At 37.8% G+C, this 20003-nt stretch overlaps 1 protein-coding gene across 1 annotated transcript in view; it reads right to left on the reverse strand.

Annotated features, from left to right (window-relative positions):
• Window positions 1-20003, reverse strand: part of LOC134790784 (adenylate cyclase type 8) — a 52559-nt gene that overhangs the window by 27208 nt on the left and 5348 nt on the right. The window contains exons 8-13 of the mRNA XM_063761718.1: window positions 9474-9572; window positions 9099-9190; window positions 7800-8055; window positions 5511-5594; window positions 5044-5151; window positions 4371-4582 (exon numbers count right to left, since the gene is read on the reverse strand). Of these exons, the coding sequence (XP_063617788.1) occupies window positions 4371-4582; window positions 5044-5151; window positions 5511-5594; window positions 7800-8055; window positions 9099-9190; window positions 9474-9572 (851 nt within the window). The remainder of the gene's footprint in view (window positions 1-4370; window positions 4583-5043; window positions 5152-5510; window positions 5595-7799; window positions 8056-9098; window positions 9191-9473; window positions 9573-20003) is intronic.

A 20003-nucleotide genomic window follows, 5' to 3' on the forward strand; every position in this document is an offset into this window, starting at 1 on the left:
TACGCATACCTACCGACCTAGTTGTTACTGTTTGTTAGGGATCTCGAAATCGTGTTAGTTTTAACTAACACACACAGCGACAGTGAAGCAAATAGTCCATTTGGAATGTTCATAGTGTTAGGCAACTTTTGATAATTCCAACAATGTCGCCAAGTGGGCGAATGGAACGCGTTAAGGAATGCTTTTTTCTAGAGATGCACCGGATGTTTTAATGTTTATTTGGGCACAAACGGTACAATAATACTTCGGTAAAAGTATTAAGTATTCAAAGTACTAAGAACCTCATACTTAAACTTAACTAACGGAATGTTAAACATATCAATGTGTGAGAAAATATGTGACGTTCCACGGGAAAAGGTACCTTATGAGGGTTTCTAGTTTCGGAGATATGAAATGTTTTGTAAAGAGGTGAAAAAATGCTCAATTTTTTTTTATTGTGTGATCTGAAACCTTAATGCGTAACGTTTGTTTACCTGTTTTTATTTTTGTTATAAGTTAGTTATAAGCCTAGTAATGTCGTCTCAGAGTTTAGTAGAAAAGGTACCTTATGGAAAAAAGATTGAAAATTCCCAAAAAAACTAGTCAATACGGGAAAAGAAGTTTGGTAGAGAACTGTATTAGCATTCTGCAAAACTAATTTGATAATTTCAGTTCTGGTTGGGGCGCCTCGCAAATATTATAACCGTACATAGACCGACATCACAAATCCAAGTAGCCTGCTATTATACCAAAGTTACTCTCGTCAAGTCTTTCTTAACTAGAATAATCTTCATTTGGTTTGGTCGCATGCAGTAAATCAGCCATTGGTTTGCTGAAAAATGCCAATACCCGACGCATTACCTTATGGAATATCTGAGGTCATTGAACCTCAATGCCGCTTATCTTCAATAGCAACCGAAATATATTATTGATAAGAATTAGACGATTTATACCATCTTAACCCCAAAATATTATTAGTTTATCCTAACTGTTCCATCATCATCATGCCTCATCATGTAACTTAATCACAAGGTACCTTTTCATTACATACAAATTATTGGTCTTTTTTAAGATTATTATGACGAAGAACTAATTAAATTTGGGGCAGTTTAATGTAAATTAATATTTTCTATTCATAAAAGATAAACTGTAATATGATTGATATTTTGTAGTGATGTATTATTAGATTTATTTCCATAAGGTACCTTTTCGTAAATGTATGGAGCAAATACTGTTATTGTTATGTAAGTTTAAAGTGGCATAAGGGGTTAAATATAGTATTTAGTTGGGGTTTTAGGATTTATTTCATTTGAATGACAGAATTTCTTTCATATGTGCTCAGAAAAATTGATTGTGTGTCACATTAAAAGTAAAAATATTCAATTTTGTGATTTTATATGAAAAAGTCAGAAAATACATTTTCACCTCTAAATCGGTATTGTTTTTTGCTTAAACTGTCTGTCAGTGTCGTTTTCTAATAGATAAAATTTAAATCTTGAGAGCTCATTGCAATCAATCGTGAAAATGAAATAAAACTTTATTTTCAAGAGATTGGCTAGTATACACATAAATCAGTCGATATCAAAAGTTTCTATTTGCATTACAGAACAAGTCGCAATATTTTTTTAATCTCACATATATAAGGTATTATTATTTGTAGTCAACTATGTAACTTACTTCAGGAACATAGTTTTTTAGGCGGCTAAACTTAAAACTTCTCTATCGTAAAGTTGCTAATTTCACAACATTATTTTCAAAAAATCATATCTCTGTAACTACGCAACCTAGAAGGTTGATCTTTTGTGTTATCGATAGCTTATTTATTGTAGATTACTGGGGTATGCATAACTCCATACCCGCCATAAGGTACCTTTGACCGTGGGACGTCACATATTATTATTACACTTGCATGCTTTATCAATGAAGGAATTCGCTTTGTATTTTTTTCGCGTAAAGGGGATGTGAAAGAGTTTGTGATGTCGTGTGTTCAAACGAGGAGTTCTAAAATTTTATTTATTAAATAAGGGGAGTCAATATGATTTGTTAAAATTTAATATAAAAAAGTTTGATCCTTTAATGTGCGCCGACCTTCGAGCGAAACCAAATTTCCGACGTTTGGCGGTTGATTCGACGACTTTATATTTTAAATGTTTAATTAGTTTTTTCTGGATTGCCTCAATGCAGTTGACGTAACATTTATAGCTAGGATTCCAAACGGTGGATCCGTATTCGAGAATTGGCCTGACTAAAGAGTTAAACAACATCCGTAAAGTATCAGCCTCCTTGAACTCTTTAGTGGTTCTTAAAACAAAGCCGAGTAGCCTGTATGCCCTACTTGTTACTATCCGGTTACTACCGGTATCCGGCCTATCAGGCCATTATTTTAATATCAGGCCGGATACCGGATAGTGACCTCTTATCCGGCCGGATACCGGATAGTAGCATTACTTGATTTCGGAGTACTTAAACAAAATTGGATTTAATAAATAGTCACGGTCATAATCGTACTCGTTATTATTTTAAAACAATTTAGCATTCCACAGACATGCACGCTAACTCATTTCGAACCTAGAAATGAGTCCTCGCGAACGTTCACTACGAAACAGGGGGCCGATTTTTGAATTTCGACCACTCGATTTCGTGTATTTTGTTCAATAATATCTCCACTACTAGGCATTTAAATTCTACTAATAAAATTGAAAACGAGTGGTCAATGCCACTAGATTGCCAATTTCTATCGCTTGTATTTCAAAAATCAGCATTTAACCGTTTTCCACCGATTTTCGAGTGACGAAATCGAACGATAGAAATTCAAAAATCGGCCCCCAGGTCGAAATTTGCACAATATTACGCACCTGAAAACCGAAATGTAGGTATAGTTCCGCCGGCCGAATATTCGGCGGCCGGGTACCGGATATTCGGTCGATGGCCATGCCGAAAATCCGGTATCCGGCCAAACAACTATCCGTTGCATCTCTACTTTTTTCCATCAACGCGCCTAACTGAATCATGAATCACGCAACTAGTGTAGTTAAAGCGATGATTTATTGCTATTTATTTGTAGATCTTTCGTGTTCTGGCATGAGAAAAAATGTAAACAATATACTGGTGAGCTAGTTAGTTACTGAGAGAAAAAAGTGCAGAAGCAAGGCAACTGATAATTAAGTGGGTAGGTCACTCAGTATTAAATAACTAACTCTAAAAAATGTATACGAAGTGTGTTTTTTTTTGTAAAATATAACTTTGAGCTGAAATAGCAAAACACGTGTCCATTATTTTTTCATGTTCTCCAACATATATTCAAACCAGTATTTAAGTAGCAATTTGCTTGAACAAAACTCTCTACAGAAGTTAGAGCGTTTTGTCACTTTTCAGTACTTTGGAGGCCAATTTCTCCCAGTAAGTTGAGTATGGGCATCAGCTAAAAAAAATACGTGTCTGTTATTTTAGACTACTCTATAACATATATAAAAATAAATCAAATCGGAGCTGACGAGTTGGGTACCCTTCCTTGTAAGTAGGTAGATAAATATGCTATACTTACATATAGGAATCAACTTAAAATAAATCGAAAATGAAAAATCACACACATTTTGAAACATTTACAAATGAAAAACTCGCGGTTAATTTTCACGCCTTCATAGTCAGGCTAATTAACTTTTATTGCTATCATGTACCATACCTACAAGCTTTCATCGCTGACTGCACTTTTCTTTCAACAAATAGTAATGTTCATCGAGATAATTCTAACAGACCTAAAGGCAATTAGGTTGCGTTGTTTTATCACAGAGTCCCTAGTCCCTATGGCCATCATCAGATCATCTCATTGGTAGGTATTGGTACCATAATATTGCATTGTCGCCCAACTTACATATGTATTAGGTATGTGAAGTTTCAGCTCAATCGAATAATGGGATTTAGCTTGTAAAAAAGGGGGTTTATTTAAAAAATGTAGGCGCAAAATGATGACATTTCACATCTCTCAGAGATACATTTTTATTGTCGTGCCTTTATTGTACTGATAAATCGGTTTGGCAGAATATGTGTAAGGTTAGGTGGGGTAATAGGAACTAGGGGGAAGGTGGACACTTGTAGGGAAAATAAACAGTTAGAGATAGGTACTTAAAGATATTAAAACTAAATTAAAATACTAAAATTAAGTTAAAAATATTTATGTAGAAAGACTTTTCTCATACGGTTTCTTTTACCCCGAGAAAAATAAAGTATGTTTCCCTCACCCCACCCAACTCCACCTGAGCTTACCAAATTTTAACTTGGATATTTCATCGTTGGTTTGACTCCGAAAAATAGCGAAATACTAAGTCTATCTACGTACCTATATCTACTTATAGTGTTATGAATATGAAAGCAGAAAGTGAGTAGTTACTAACAGGATGTCATAAGCGGTCTCGTTGTAGTCAGCTGAGGCGTTGAAGCTGGATGTGTAGGGGTCGCGGTCGAGGCTGGCGCGGCGGTGAAGCAGCGCAGGCTGCAGCGCCGCGGGCGCCGCGTGCGCCGCCGCTAGCGCCACCAGGAACAGCGCGCGCGCCCCGCCCGACAGCGGTGACACCCATAAAGCTCCGCAGAGAGCGCCTGCGCCTATCTGCAAAACAGATAACTTACTGTTAACTAATAGTTCGCCGAGAATAGAGCCCTCATTTTGAACTCTTTAACTTAGATAGGTAAAATATGGTAACCACCATACGAGTATGGTTATAGTTATAGACGTTTCTAACTTCAGAGGTGTTACTTTTGCGCGCTGGCGTTCCTTTTAAAAACTGGACACTCAGTTTATTACATTGTGTATGCATTAAATTTAATTACCCAAAGTGTTAAAAAAATCTCTAAGTTTAGAAATATTTATTGCTGACTGTATCTAATATGTAATTCGCATATTCGTTTTGGAGATATTTTTAACCACAAAACTTTTTCGGCTTAACAGAAAAAGATAACAAAAAATTTCACACATAACTCTAAAATTCTCAGCAAACAAAGGCGAAGGCGAAGGCATTGTTCAATCCATAGCGTAATTTACAATAGCATTAGTGAAAGTAGAGGCTTTACGTGATAATAGTAAGAGGGATGTATGCAGCGCCGAGCGCCGCCTTGCACGACCGAGTCCGGACGTGGGCTGTCGTCGCCGATGGCGGCCTCGTAGTTTCCGCAGATTATCTGGAACACACAATAGGAATGTTGACGTACTTTGCTTTAACGTGCTTTATTTCGTACAGTCAACTGTAAAAATATGGGTGCACACATCATCTCAAAAATATGTCCCATAGCTCTTATGTAAGCGAATTAAGAACTATGGGACATATTTTTGAACAAGTTGGCTACACCCATATTTTTACAGTTGACTGTACCTACATGTTGTGAAATCTAACAAATGATTTGTTTTAGGTTGGTCAACAATTAGGTACACTCATTTGTTTTAGGCAGGTAGTCTATACAAATAATTCTACGAGTATTAAAGAAATTGCTGTTCCGGTCTCCAGAACCCGCGCCAAGATAGAAGCTAATATAATACTTACCAAGGGAGCAATATTTGCAGCTACGAACATAGCTATGTTAAACGTGCCGCATATCAATTTCCAGTATGGACTCACGGACTTTTTCTGGAACAAGAATGATTATATTAAAAATATGCCCTTATATTAATATAATGCTAGTCGTTACATCATGCCCTGACGATTAATAAGAAGCCGGTAATAATTTTTGTAATAATGTAAGTACAGTGAAACCTGGTTAAGTGGGACCTGGATAAGTGAGAAACCTCTATAGCTGGGACTCATGGTGCGGTCCCGACACTTTAGCACTGAATTACCTCTGTTAGTGAGATAAAACGAACCTCTATAACTGGGATTAGTTGTTGTGATTTTATAGTCACATTTACCTCTATAACTGAGACAGAGAGTGTATTTTACCTCTTTTACTGAGACTATATTTATAAGATTACATTTTCCTAATTGTTTTTTTAGAATTTTATACGAATTACCTCTGTATCTGAGATAACGTCAATCAATGACCTCTCTAACTTGGACTTTATTGATCTATTTCCGTATTCTTACTAACTCTTAGTCTATCCACAAATTCCGCATTTGCTTAATTGTGTCTTAACGACTTCAAGTTTCATTTAGTTACTTTATGTAGTTAAAACTATCGAAACGAAAGCTGAAAACTTGATAAGTAACAAGAATAAACAAATTTTCATTTAATTAATTTCTAAGACGCAATGAAGTCCGTATCAAATATAATTGAAAAAATCAATCCTTTGGAAAATCATTCAAAATAAATTCAAAGAAATATTAAAACTGACTTAAAAAATATTTAGGGACAAGGATTATTTTACCTAAACATTTAAAGATAATTACAAAATACCTTATTAACCACTCTATAACTGAGATATATCCTCTATTCTCACCTCTATTAATGGGACCCTCTGTAAATGAGACAGAAATTTATTTGTACCTGGCTAACTGAGAGCCTGGGTAAGTGGAATACCTCTTTAAGTGAGACAAATCTGCTCGTCCCTTGAAGTCCCACTTATCCAGGTTTCACTGTATATGCATCATTATTATTTATTATGGATCATAAAATCATCTTACTCGCGTTCTCCTGGCTTTTTGCCACGGCCCACGAGAGCATGGGGTCCGCTATATATGGATCTTAAAATATTGGACAAAAAAATCTTTTGATTTGGTCGTTCGGCCAATGACCACAATGAAAGAGGACGACGATTATAATATTTTATATACATATATGGAATTGGGACATTGGCCGAACGATTGCGTCACTTTCGGTTATCCATATGGAATAGACGACCTATACTGTGACGTTTTTGTAGGTGTAACTTGCCTGTTCAGCCGAAAACCTCGAAACTACTCGTATAAAAATGTGCATATTTATTTAACTATGACCTTATAGACCGAAAGCATTATAGGCGAGGCATTGACATCGTATTATGCAGTGATTCTACTTAATATGTTCTTGTACCTACTTCCTAGTGGCATTTCATTTCCTATTTCCACTTGACTTCCTGTATAGATGACGTAAAAAGTTTGTTTACAATTTTGCACCTTATTCCATTATATTATGTGGTAAGGTGATACTTATATGTATACATGTCTTTAACGTAGCCTTAACACATGGAGATATTTAATTAATTACGTTCACAAAACGAAGCAGAATCCTCCACGTAAACAAAATCTCGTTATTTATTTAATAAGTTTATTGACGTTATTGTCATTAATACAATTCCCCCTAAATCGCACTTGGCAAAAATAAAAATAATAACCATGCGACAATTTTTTACACAAAATTAAAGTTTTGTGTAGCAAAAAGAAGTGCAAGAGTTGACGTACTGTGCTTTCATCGTTGACTGTACTTCCTATCTTTTTGCACGTATCTATCAATTCCTTATTTACCTAAAGTAGGTATCGAGAAACTTGCGTTTGTGTTTTTTCCTTGAGGACTTCCTTCGGTCACCTTCTGACTGCATCATCAGATAAGCTCGTACTATAAGTATAAAATGTGAATAAAATAAAATAAATACACGAAGTTAAACTATTTTTGTAATATCGGGTAAATAACATGTCTAACTTTTCGCTTCCAACGCTTCTTAAAATAGCAAAAATATGAATGAGGTATGAGGTGCATCGATCGCTGCATTGTATGACGTCATACTTAGTTCTTCTTACTAACGATATCACGCTATAACATACCTAATATATACCTATAATGATTTTGACTTTCATAGCTAACTTACTAGGCTGTATGAGGACACTCTTATAAGTTATATTTAACATAAAGCGTAACGGAACCTTGTACTGGGCGAATCGGAAGTACGCGTAGTAGAGGACGTTCATTAGGCCGGTCTCGAGCACGAAGGCGAGGTAGACGGCGCGCAGCGGCCACGAGGGCGGCACGGCGAAGCTGGCCAGCGCCACGACCACTGGCAGCAGCAGCACCGGCGGCGCCGCCACCGCCATCGGGCAAGGGTCCGTGCGCCGCGCGTACGCGGCCTCCACTTCTGCCGCTTTAAATGTCAGGCAAAGCGTCGTTGCGTCCGCTAGCTCCCTAAAATACGGCAACATCTACATCCTCCAAACACAGGAAACGGTAAATCAAGATCAGCTACCTAAGCAGCTGAGGTGTGTTTCCTTAAAAACGTATTTCATGTTTATTGCTGGTTACACAAGCGATCAGTTGAGCCAGCTGCTTTCAGCTATTAATAATTTCGGTTTTGTATATCTATTAATCCCAATCATATAATTTTGTAATATAAAAAGCTGTGTAAAAGTGACTCGCGCCACATCGGACCGTGCCCAGATCGTGCCGTGCAATTGCCGAGCCAATTAGTCAAAGACAAATCAAAATTAATATAATGTTAGTCGTTACATCACATAACACATATAAAATTAATGTCAACATTGTGTCTCTCACGAGATTGTGACCGGTGTCATCATTTGCTGGTTAAAGCTTGGAAGAGGGCACCACACGGACAAATGTAAAAAAATTGGGCCGAGCGGCACTCCTGTTGGACACGGTACAGCGTAACGTTAATCATCCTAAAATGAGGTGGGTCCAGGGTCCAGGCCAATTTGTGCTATTTTCGTTTCAATTTTACTATCAAAATAATGTAGGTACTTAGGTATATCTATTTAATTATGAACCGAACCATTTAGCAATGTCACTAATTTTAATCCCGAACTAGGAGATCAATTCAAACTTAGATTTAGACATCAAAATGATATAAATATGTTTTTGTTAACAATTACCCGTGCGTCTTGCTCGTGCGTCTTAAATATTTTTTATATCTTTCTATATAATTGTACCTAATCATGACACTGTTTTATTACCTATTACTGATATTGTCTGGACCGCATTAAAGTTCGCTCAGTAATAGAAAATCAAATCGAAAACACCACTAATTGACCTAAGCCCACCTCACCTTAAATCGAAGCAAATGATGAAGCCTAACTGACGGGCCAACCTACTACAGACACTGGAGCTTACTCATGCTTTATGTACAATGTACACATTTTTACAAAGGAAATGTTTCGAGTGGAACTCATCAAATATTCCAACCAAAGACTGAATAAAATATGAAATGTACTTACTTGTCGTCATCTCGAGTCACGAGTTCTTCTTGTAACATTGCGAGTATTTTCAATTCTTCATTGCCCTTGCTCTCTTCTTGCGGTGATAGAACCTACGGATAATGGACGAAGCGATCCTATGTAATTGAGAAGCAACAAAGTATGAGCGCTTATGGTATAGCATGGTTAAAGATTGTGCTCGAACACACCTAATGAAACCGGCAGTTAGAGTGAGACTTTTAAAGCGTTCGGTCTTATCTAGACTAGAGCTAAGTAGGCTAGTGCAGCCCGTGAGCCTAGTGCCCCAGTGTCCTATATATTTAGGCTGGTGGAGAGGTCGCGGGGCGGCGCGGGGCGCGGGCGCCGGGCGACGCGGCGGGAGTGCACTCAACTCACCGAGTCCTCGTCGTCGTCTTTGAGGTCGGACATCGTGTCGGCGGAGTCGCCACCCTCCACTGCCTCGCCCTCGGGTGCACTTTTATCCTCCCCTCCGAACTAGATGACAAAACAAAAACTATAAATGCATACTCATCCGACTTTCTCTAGCGCATACGTAATTAGTGCAGTGCAATACTGAAACTGATGTTTTAAGCACTGCATTTTAACTAACTAGATATTCGGGTTTCTTTACTGACATTTTATATCATTTCAAAAATAAGTCGCTATGACTTGAGTGCCTAAGTATAAATAGTTATAACTGCTCAAGCTACAACTGGCATGGTATAGGTCTATCTATACCTATAGACAAATTTTGCACCATCAGTTTTAGCTCGAGTGTAGATATATGTATTTTGGGTCTCTATTGTTTCCCAAATGTTTTAAGTCATAATGTATTATTTGTATTGTGTCTCATAACAATCAGTCCGATTCATATAATATGTATTCTCATTTCTTTTATTGATTTTATTTTCTTTTCCTTTTGTAAGAATTTGATATGTTTTCTGAAAGAGCTACGTATTTGTATAAAGTTATGTACTCACTGAGTATAATTGCATGAATTCTATAGTAATTTAAATTGTATTTTTCTTAATTACTCGTAATGCATGTTAATTATAAGATGTAATAATGTTTTGAAAAGATGTGTCCCGCCGAGTTTGTAGCCGGTCCCATATTGGGATACCCTCCTCCAATTGAGGGGGGATTTAAATCTTCTCGGGGCAGAGGTGTACGGTTGGAGCCGGTAAAGGTTTATTTGACGTTCAAAAGCGCATTGTAATATGCCTACTTGAATAAACTATTTTTTATCTTTTTATCTTTTATCTTGTCCGAATTTTCGTTAGTCATTTTGGTTTTTCTCAGAAACGTGTAACTTTTCAGGAATGTCATAGAACAAACCTAACCTAACCTAACCCATCTATAGAATAACCTTACGAAAACCCTGAAAAGTTAACGGTTTCAGTTTTATGACTAACGATAATATGACAAACAATAGGTACATTATTACTTAAAACTTTATGGGAAACAAAGGGACCCCATGTATTTTACTACATATTAGTACTTAAGCCTTTCGATGTTCAATATGAGCATATATTATGTAGACTTTAAGAACCACCAAAAAATAAGAAGTAGACCAGTGAAGTACATTTTGACACACATTTTTCTAAAAAAAATAAAAAAGTTAATGATAAAATCTCGAGGGTGATATATTCTTAGCCGAAACTATTATTTATATACGATCTATGATCATTACTGTACACGAGTGTTTCGTCTTCTCAGGGACGTGTCGAGCATAAAAGGGCACTCCTACTAATCAACGTAACAACATAAGTACCTGCCTAACAAATGAATATGCCTCTCAACATAAAAAGTACATAAACAAGAATACAACTATACTAGTCGCTATATTCAGAACATCCTAACTGCCATATGTCTGAACTAGCTGTTGCCCGCGACTTCGTCCGCGTGGACTACTTTTCCGCGTTACTTTTCTTGCATTCTAATAATATGCTCTTATACAACGATTCAAGTCCCGCACTTAAAAAAATGTTTGACGTTCATACAAACTTTCATCCCCTTTTTCACCACCTTAAGGGATGAATTTAGACAAACGCTGAAATTAGTTATCTTCTCTTTTAATGAAATAAGTTTTTACGAAATTAAATATTCCTAGCTTAAAATAAAACTTGACCCAATACAAATTTTCAACCCCCTTTTAACCCTTTTAAGGAATGAATTTTTAAAAACCCTGAAATTACTTTTTTTGTATTCTAATAATATGCCCTTATACAAAGATTGAAGTTCCGCACTCACAAAATATTTGATCTCCATACAAACTTTCAACCCCTTTCTCACGACCTTGGGGGATGAATTTTAATAAATGCTTAAATTCGTTTTCTTGTTTTTTAATTTAATACCTTTTTGCATAGTTTCAAGTTCCTAGCTTAAAATTAAATTTGCATCCCAAGACGAACTTTTATCCCCTTTTTAACCCCCTTAGGGGTTAAATTTCCAAAAACCTTGCAATTACTTTTTTCGTAATCGGCTATTATGCCTTTCTAAGAAGTTTCAAAGCATTTGTAATGGATTCAAACTTTAAACCCCCTTTTAACCCTTTTAGGCGATACATTTTACAAAACGCTGAAATTACTTTTCTTGCCTTCTAATAATATCCCCAAATACAAAGATTCAAGTCCCGCGTTCGAAAAAATGTTTGAAATCCATACAAACTTTCAACCCCCTTTTCACCACCTTAGGGGATGAATTTTCAAAAACGCTGGAATTAGTTTTCTTGTATTTTAATTTAATACCTTATTGCAAAGTTTCAAGTTCCTAGCTTAAAATAAAATTTGCACCCCAAGACGAACTTTCATCCCATTTGTAACCCCCCTTAGGGGTTGAATTTCCAAAAACGTTACAATTACTTTTTTTTGTAATCGGCTGTTATGCCTTTCTAAGAAGTTTCAAAGCATTTGTAATGGATTCAAACTTTCAACCCCTTTTTATCCCTGTTAGAGGATGAATTTTACAAAACGCTGAAATTACTTTTCTTGTCTTCTAATAATATCCCCAAATACAAAGATTCAAGTCCCGCGCTCGAAAAAATGTTTGATATCCATACAAACTTTCAACCCCTTTTTCACCACCTTAGGGGATGAATTTTCAAAAACGCTGAAATTAGTTTTTTTTATATTTTAATTTAATACCTTTTTACAAAGTTTCAAGTTCCTAGCTTAAAATAAAATTTGTACCCTATGTCGAAATTTCATCCCCTTTTTAACCCCCTTAGGGGTTAAATTTTCAAAAACCTGGCAATTACTTTTTTTTGTAATCGGCTATTATGCCTTTCTAAGAAGTTTCAAAGCATTTGTAATGGATTCAAACTTTCAACCCCTTTTTAACCCTGTTAGGGGATGAATTTTACAAAACGCTGTAATTACTTTTCTTGTCTTCTAATAATATCCCCAAATACAAAGATTCAAGTCCCGCGCTCGAAATAATTTTTGATATCCATACAAACTTTCAACCCCTTTTTCACCACCTTAAGGGATGAATTTTCAAAAACGCTGAAATTAGTTTTCGTGTATTTTATAATAATATATCTTTTTACGAAGTTTCAAATTCCTAGCTTAAAATAAAACTTGAACCCCATACAAACTTTCATCCCCTTTTTAACCCCCTTAGGGGTTGAATTTCTCAAAATCGCTTCTTATCTCTTGTACACTTTATAAATGTAATCTGGTGTGAAAATTTCAACTTTCTATCTTTTGTAGTTTCGGCTCTGCGTTGATGAATCAGTCAGTCAGTCAGTCAGTCAGTCAGTCAGTCAGGACACTTGCATTTATATATATAGATTAGCACTCTCTCTAACATGAGTGGGAATAAATAAATAAAATAAATAAATAAATATTAGGGGACATCTTACACAGATCAAACCTAGCCCCAAACTAAGCAAAGCTTGTACTATGGGTACTAGGCGACGATATACATACTTGTATAGATAAATACATACTTATATACATATAAAACAACCATGACTCAGGAACAAATATTAGTGTTCATCACACAAATAAATGCCCTTACTGGGATTCGAACCCAGGACCATCGGCTTAGCAGACAGGGTCACTATCCACTAGACCAGACCGGTCGTCAATATGTTCAATATCATCAATATGTTCGTAAAATTCGATACCTTTACCGAATACGTAATAACTAATACAAAACATAATGCTGAGGGAGCTCTACCTATAGAGACGCCGCCGACAATAGAATTTTGTGCTGGCATAGGCTGATTTTACTCAGATTAGCTAGTTATAGGGATTATGACATCAAGAGACAAAACAATTGGTTTTTATTTATTTATTTGAATAATTTACCTAATTATATAACTTTAATTGAAATCCTGATCTCTTCGTTTTGTAGTTCGGCATCAAAATCACTCAGGCTAAATAAACTATGTTTTTTTTTATCCATTAGTCGTAAAATTACCGAGATTCGATAGGTAGGTATACAGGTTGACCCAAAAATAAGTTTTCAAAGAATTTTAGCTGCTGAAGATTGATGATAATTTTGCGCAAACGTATGCGTTTATGTATCAAACCTAAGACAATTTTTAAGACTGTAGTAAGTTTTTTTTCTTGAATTATTGTAGTATTAATTTTTAATTGCATTTTGTAAAAGAAAAACAATTCTTTATCATATTTGTATTCTCTTAGAGTCTGTGCGGAAAGAGAAGAGTTGTGAAAAGTATAATATAGTCTGTGCGGAAAGAGAAGAGTCGTGGCAGAAACGGGAACTAACATTTTAAATTTTATATGGCAATCAAACCTTTGACACATGTCTTGTAAAAAGTAAACAAACTTCTGTCATTGTATATTTTTACTAACAAAACCGCAAGTTTTACGTATAAAATATTTTCAAAACACGATAAAACCGTACATAAAACCACAAGGAAAATTATATTTAACATTGTTCGGTTTTGTCAGCGGGAAGAAAACGGTTAAAAGCCGACTATCGACTTACAAAAAGTCGCGGAACGTGTTTCCGCTATTCACGGGTATTAATGTTGTATTTAATATTAAATAGTTACCTATTTAATAAGCCCCCTAAGTAACTTGTCTCCAGTACATAATCGGTAAGTATATTCATTCAAAATAAATTAATTTTCATAAATATGCAGGTCATTCATGATCTTTAAAATAACTGACAAATAGTCTTGATACTTGCCATTTTGTGCATATTTGTATGTAATTTTTTTTTTCAGAATTGTGTATTCCTACCTACCTACCTACGATAAAAGACCGCTAAGTAGGTGATATGCAAGACTTCGTAATCTACGTGCCGGATTCAAGCACATCCAGTTCAGATGAAGATAGTTCTATGAGTGTCCCTGGTTGTTCTGAAGCTAGCTCAAACATAAGTGACATTGAATATTATAATTCAGACTTCGATTACTAAGAATAAAACTTTTTCTTATAAAATATTTCTTTATTTGTATGTTCGTTTACTAGGTTCTGAATAAGACTTTTTCTAATAAAATATTTCTTTATTTGTAAGTTCGTTTACTAGGTTCTGTTAGTTACGAAATTATATTTCATATTTAGCAATGACTTTTCGGCGAAGTAAAATATCGTGAGATAAGAGAACCGGCTGAACCGGACATATCCCAATAAGGCCTACCTACTTATATATGCACTATTTTTATTCATATTCATATTTATTATTAATAATGTACACATACATTACAAATCAAGTTTACAATGGGTGAAATATATCCCAGATAGTAAAATTACAGTTCTATTGCCCAATTTCTACCCGATCTACCCGGTTTTGTATTAAAATAACTGTTGGACTGCACAGATTAGGCAGTACATAAATGAGACTCTATCTTGTTTGGTACTAAAATTACAGTTGTATTGGGCAGATTCTTAACTAGTTTTAGCAGTTTTGTCAATCGCACTGTCACTTTTTAGTATCTGAGACATAAAAACAAGAGTGTGTTTTAAAAAGAAAACTAGTGCCTGCACTAAATCAGAGGACTGAGTTGACGAGCCGACTCCACCACCAGGGTCCGTTTAGTAAGCCGTGGTAAAAAACCGGAACAAAAGGGATTCAAGTATCATGACCTTTAGTGTCGCACTATAATCACGTGACCAGTGTTGTCAGCATAGCAAAAACCATAAAATAGCACTGGCGCGCCCTCAAATCCCACGACTCTTCTCTTTCCGCACAGACTCTAGGATCCAATACATTCTACGACTCTTCTCTTTCCGCACATACTCTATGAGCAAATCGTTTGTGACGTTTCATAAGGAGTCGCTGATTTGACCCATTAGGAAACCAGCCTTACAAGTGTCATTAGATGAAGAGCTGGCAACAAAAAAATCACATCATTTAATAACAATTGATACCTTCGAGCAACACCGGCTTCCGACACATCGGAAGGGAGGGGCCCAAGCGATATCTTACCGTACAAATCTTTCTGCCATTTTTTGCGGGGGGAAAGGTGCACACAGTCGCACTTCTCACACACTTACATACAAAATCCAATCTGTAATGACGACACAAATACATAGAAAATGACACACGTCATAGACAAATCTTGCAAACCACGATCTCTTTTTGTGTACGGACGAGTGACAAGTGTCACAACACGCACACTAACACATTTTCGTCGAAGTATTCTGAGATATAAGAAGTCGGATTTGTCGCTCGTCCGATCCGCAATTTGTACTGGGCGAGCAAAATCAATAAATCCAACAATTACATGAGACTAAAATATAATAATTGTGTTTAAATGTAGTTAAACGTATGATATGTAAAAAAAATATTACATGTGAAATGTAACACCTTCTTTTTGTAAAGTTGATGTCCCAGACCTCTTTTTACGACATAAAACCGAGCAATTAGGCATTTTTTCTGCTGCTGTGTTCATGCGCGTGTCTGGACTCGGTCTAGTGAAAAATCCGAGCGCAACTAGTTTTATTACCCGCGCTAGATCAGTTGATCTTGTACCTAGGCAGAGGGGAAATAGGGCGAATGCTGCCTCCCTTCCGTGTTGCTCGAAGATTGATACCTTATTTTATTATTCAAATTGTGTTATAAACTATTTCTAGTCCTAAAATTATGACAGCTTGGCCTCTTAAAGCAAGGCTGTTTAAAGTGTACTGCAAGTCAACAAATTACGTACAAAACGCACCTGCAGTAATGCTCACCGCAACGTTATATTAATTAGCATAAGCAGCAACGCAGTTTAGGATGTTTTTAATGAGTTAATAGAAATGAGCGCCATATTATCTTTGAAACAGAATGTTCAAATATCGGTAAGTTGAAAAAGATAATCTAGGATTATTTTCGCGTAGCAGCATTAGCTATACCTGGTAGGTAGAACTATTAGAAAATAAAATATCATGTAGGTAGTTATATCAAACTTATCCTGAGCTATCCTCTCATAAACGCCCCCGCTTTCAGCAGGCAGACTGTCATAATTCAGAAAGACGCCCGAACGCACCTGTAATTTACCTAACCGTTACAAAATGACGTGATTTTTTGGCTGCCAACTCTCCGTCTATAATGCAACGAGGAGTATACCATTTGAAAGGCCATCGGTTTTATTTTATCTAGATTGCATAATAACTTTCAAATGAGCATTCCAATCCTCGTCGATCGCAATGATATGCAGAAATAATCAAAACCGCCTGTACCATTACCATTAGCAATAAGTACCGCACTATGTACCCAGTAAGTACCTACCTATTTTATGTAGAGAGATAGTAAGATAAGCTGGTCTAATTGCACTCTACAGGGTGTCCCATAAGTGACACGTCACAGTGACACTGGAGGTAGACTAGGTCAAGAGGACTCAAACTAACTTAACATGACCCCAGTAAAAGTGGCACGGTTTTCAAGTTATTGCCAAATTAAGGTTTTTCATGAATTTTGACCGTTTTTAACATTGTTAGTGCCAGTGTGCACTCGGAAAGGTCTCGGAGTTAGTTTTTTTATGTGTATGGCATCATGAATAGTAAATTAAGATAACAGAACAGGTATTTTATCGATAAACAATGTAAAATGCAAAAAAGTACTGGTCAAATCTTGAATTAAATTCACAGCGAAACATTAATTTCGACTTTGACCGCCTGTCGTGAAAAAAATTACTAGTAAAGGAATGAGCAAATAACGTCAAGCTGTTGAGCATGTTATGCAGATTCAAAAATGGTATGAAACATGTACCTTCCTGCAATAAAATAGGAATTATTATCATCTTTCGAAAGCCTCATAAAAAATAAGTTAAAACTAGGAAATCTGCAATCCATTGCTACTTAGTAAAAATAACGATTTATGTTAAGATTTATGTAACTCTGGATCATCATCATCATCATCATTCAGCCTATATACGTCCCACTGCTGGGCACAGGCCTCCTCTCACTCGCAAGAGGGCTCCACGCTGGCCCAATGCGGATTGGCGACTTCACATACACCTTTGAATTTCTTCGCGGATGTATGCAGGTTTCCTCACGATGTTTTCCTTCACCGAAAAGCAAGTGGTAAATCATCATCATCATCATCCTGGCGTCAATCCCGGCTGTGCCCCCGCGCGGGGCGCGAGGACCCGGGGTCCGCCTTCCGACTCCTTCGTGACCACTTTGCCCGATCTTCGGCATCCCTGGTAGTGAGTCCGTTGGCACGCATGTCCTTCTTGACGACATCAAGCCATCGCTTCTTGGGCCGGCCTCTTCTTCCCGTACCGAGAGGAGGCGGCATGGCCAGGCATTTGTTACCCACGTAACTTGCCGGTCTGCGCGAGACGTGGCCATACCAACGAAGGCGACACTCTTGCAGTTTGTCTGCAATGTCACGGACGCCAAGACTACCCCGAATGTGGGCGTTTCGGACGCGATCCTTGCGTGAAACTCCGCACATCCACCGTAGCATCTTCATTTCCGTGACACGCAGTTCCTGCTTGTGCCGCTCTAGTAAAGGCCAAGTCTCGCTGCCGTACAGAAGGGCAGGTCTAATGATGGTCTTATAGACCTGTCCCTTCAACTTAATCGGCATTTTGGGGTCACAAATAACCCCAGTCATCTCTCGCCATTTGACCCAAGCAGCGGAAATTCGGGCTTTGACGTCGCTGTCGATGTCCCCGGTAGTGCTAAGTACAGATCCTAGGTACTTAACTTGATCCGTGCGCTCGACCATGTCCACGCCTATGCGGACGGGTAGAGGATCTGTACTATTGCAGGCCATGTACTCTGTCTTCGCCACATTTAGTTTAAGACCGCCGTTCTCCAGCGACCCCCTCCATCTGTTCACACGCTGGACAAGTCGGCCCTTATCAGAGTCTGTCAGCGCGATATCATCAGCATACATGAATAGCCACGGTGGCTGCTCATGGTAGTCTCGGATGCTGGCTGACAGGGCGTCTAATATCACGCTAAACAGAAACGGGCTGAGCACAGAGCCCTGATGTACTCCAACAGTGACAGAGAAGGGGTTGGTGTCACCAACAGCGGTCCTGACTATTGAATCAGAATCGTGGTACATGTCCCGGATAGTGTCAATATAGGCCTCAGGTACAGCCTTGGACCGCAGCGCCCACCAGATCATCTCACGACGGACACAGTCAAAGGCCTTTTCCATGTCCAGAAACAGGAAATGTAGAGGCGTGTTCTTTGCTCTGTATCCCTCCATGAGGGTCCTCAGGGCAAATACAGGGTCCATCGTTCCGCACCCTGGCCGAAACCCATATTGACACTCCGAGACTGTACACTCCTGTCGGAGCCGAGCATCGATTATGCGCTCAAAGAGCTTCATGGTGTGAGACATGACCTTTATACCGCGATACTTTCTACACTCCCGCACCGAGCCCTTACCTTTGAATACTGGAGTAATGATACTCAGCCTCCACTGGTTGGGTATCTTCCCGGTGAGGAGTATGCGGTTATAAATATCAGTGAGTATGCTCACACCCTGAGAGCCCATCGACTTCCACGCCTCTATAGCGATTCCGTCGGCTCCGACAGCTTTCCGATTCTTCATGCGGCGAAGAGCCGCCTCGACTTCCTCCGGCGTTATCGGTGGCACTAGTCCTTGATTCGGAGGGAGATCCGGAGGTTGCACCTCTTTGTGCTGGTTATTCAGCAGGTTGTGGAAGTAAGAGCGCCATCTCTCCTTTACCGCGCGATCCTCGCATAGCAGGTTACCGTGAGGGTCATTTACGCAGCGGCACTTGGAGATGTCCTGCGCCGCTTTGACCCTCGATCGTGCCAACTTATAAATGAACTTCTGCCCCTCAGACGTCTCCAACTTATCGTACAGAGGACGCAAGTGGTTATGTCTGGCTCTGGCTACAGCTTGTTTAGTGGCACGTTTGGCAGCCCTGTATGCCTCGTGGTCTTCAGGAGATCTGGACGCTTGCCACTTTTTTCTGGACGCTTGCCACCACCGAAAAGCAAGTGGTAAATATCAAATGATATTTCGTACATAAGTTCCGAAAAACTCATTGGTACGAGCCAGGATTTGAACCCGCGACCTCCGGATTGAAAGTCGGACGTCATATCCACTCGGCCACCACCGCTTAATAATTATTAATTATTTTAATAAATTGATTAAACTTCAACCTGCAGTATTTTATTTTCTTTGAACCTTTATCAACTCAATGATATCCTTAAAAAAGAAGATAACCATTTTCTATCTCTTTCTTTTAGGCATTCGACAAATGCTGAATAGGCGTTGTTTTTATTTCTGTATCCAGAGTTACATAAATCTTAACATAAAATTAAATCGTTTTTTTTACTAAGTAGCAACGGATTGCAGATTTCCTAGTTTTAACTTATTTTTTATGAGGCTTTCGAAAGATGATAATAATTCCTATTTTATTGCAGGAAGGTACATGTGTCATACCATTTTTGAATCTGCATAACATGCTCAATAGCTTGACGTTATTTGCTCATTACTTTACTAGTATTTTTTTTTCACTACAGGTGGTCA

This window comes from Cydia splendana, chromosome 5, assembly GCF_910591565.1.
Source record: "Cydia splendana chromosome 5, ilCydSple1.2, whole genome shotgun sequence".
In the NCBI taxonomy this organism is placed as follows: Eukaryota; Metazoa; Arthropoda; class Insecta; order Lepidoptera; family Tortricidae; genus Cydia; species Cydia splendana.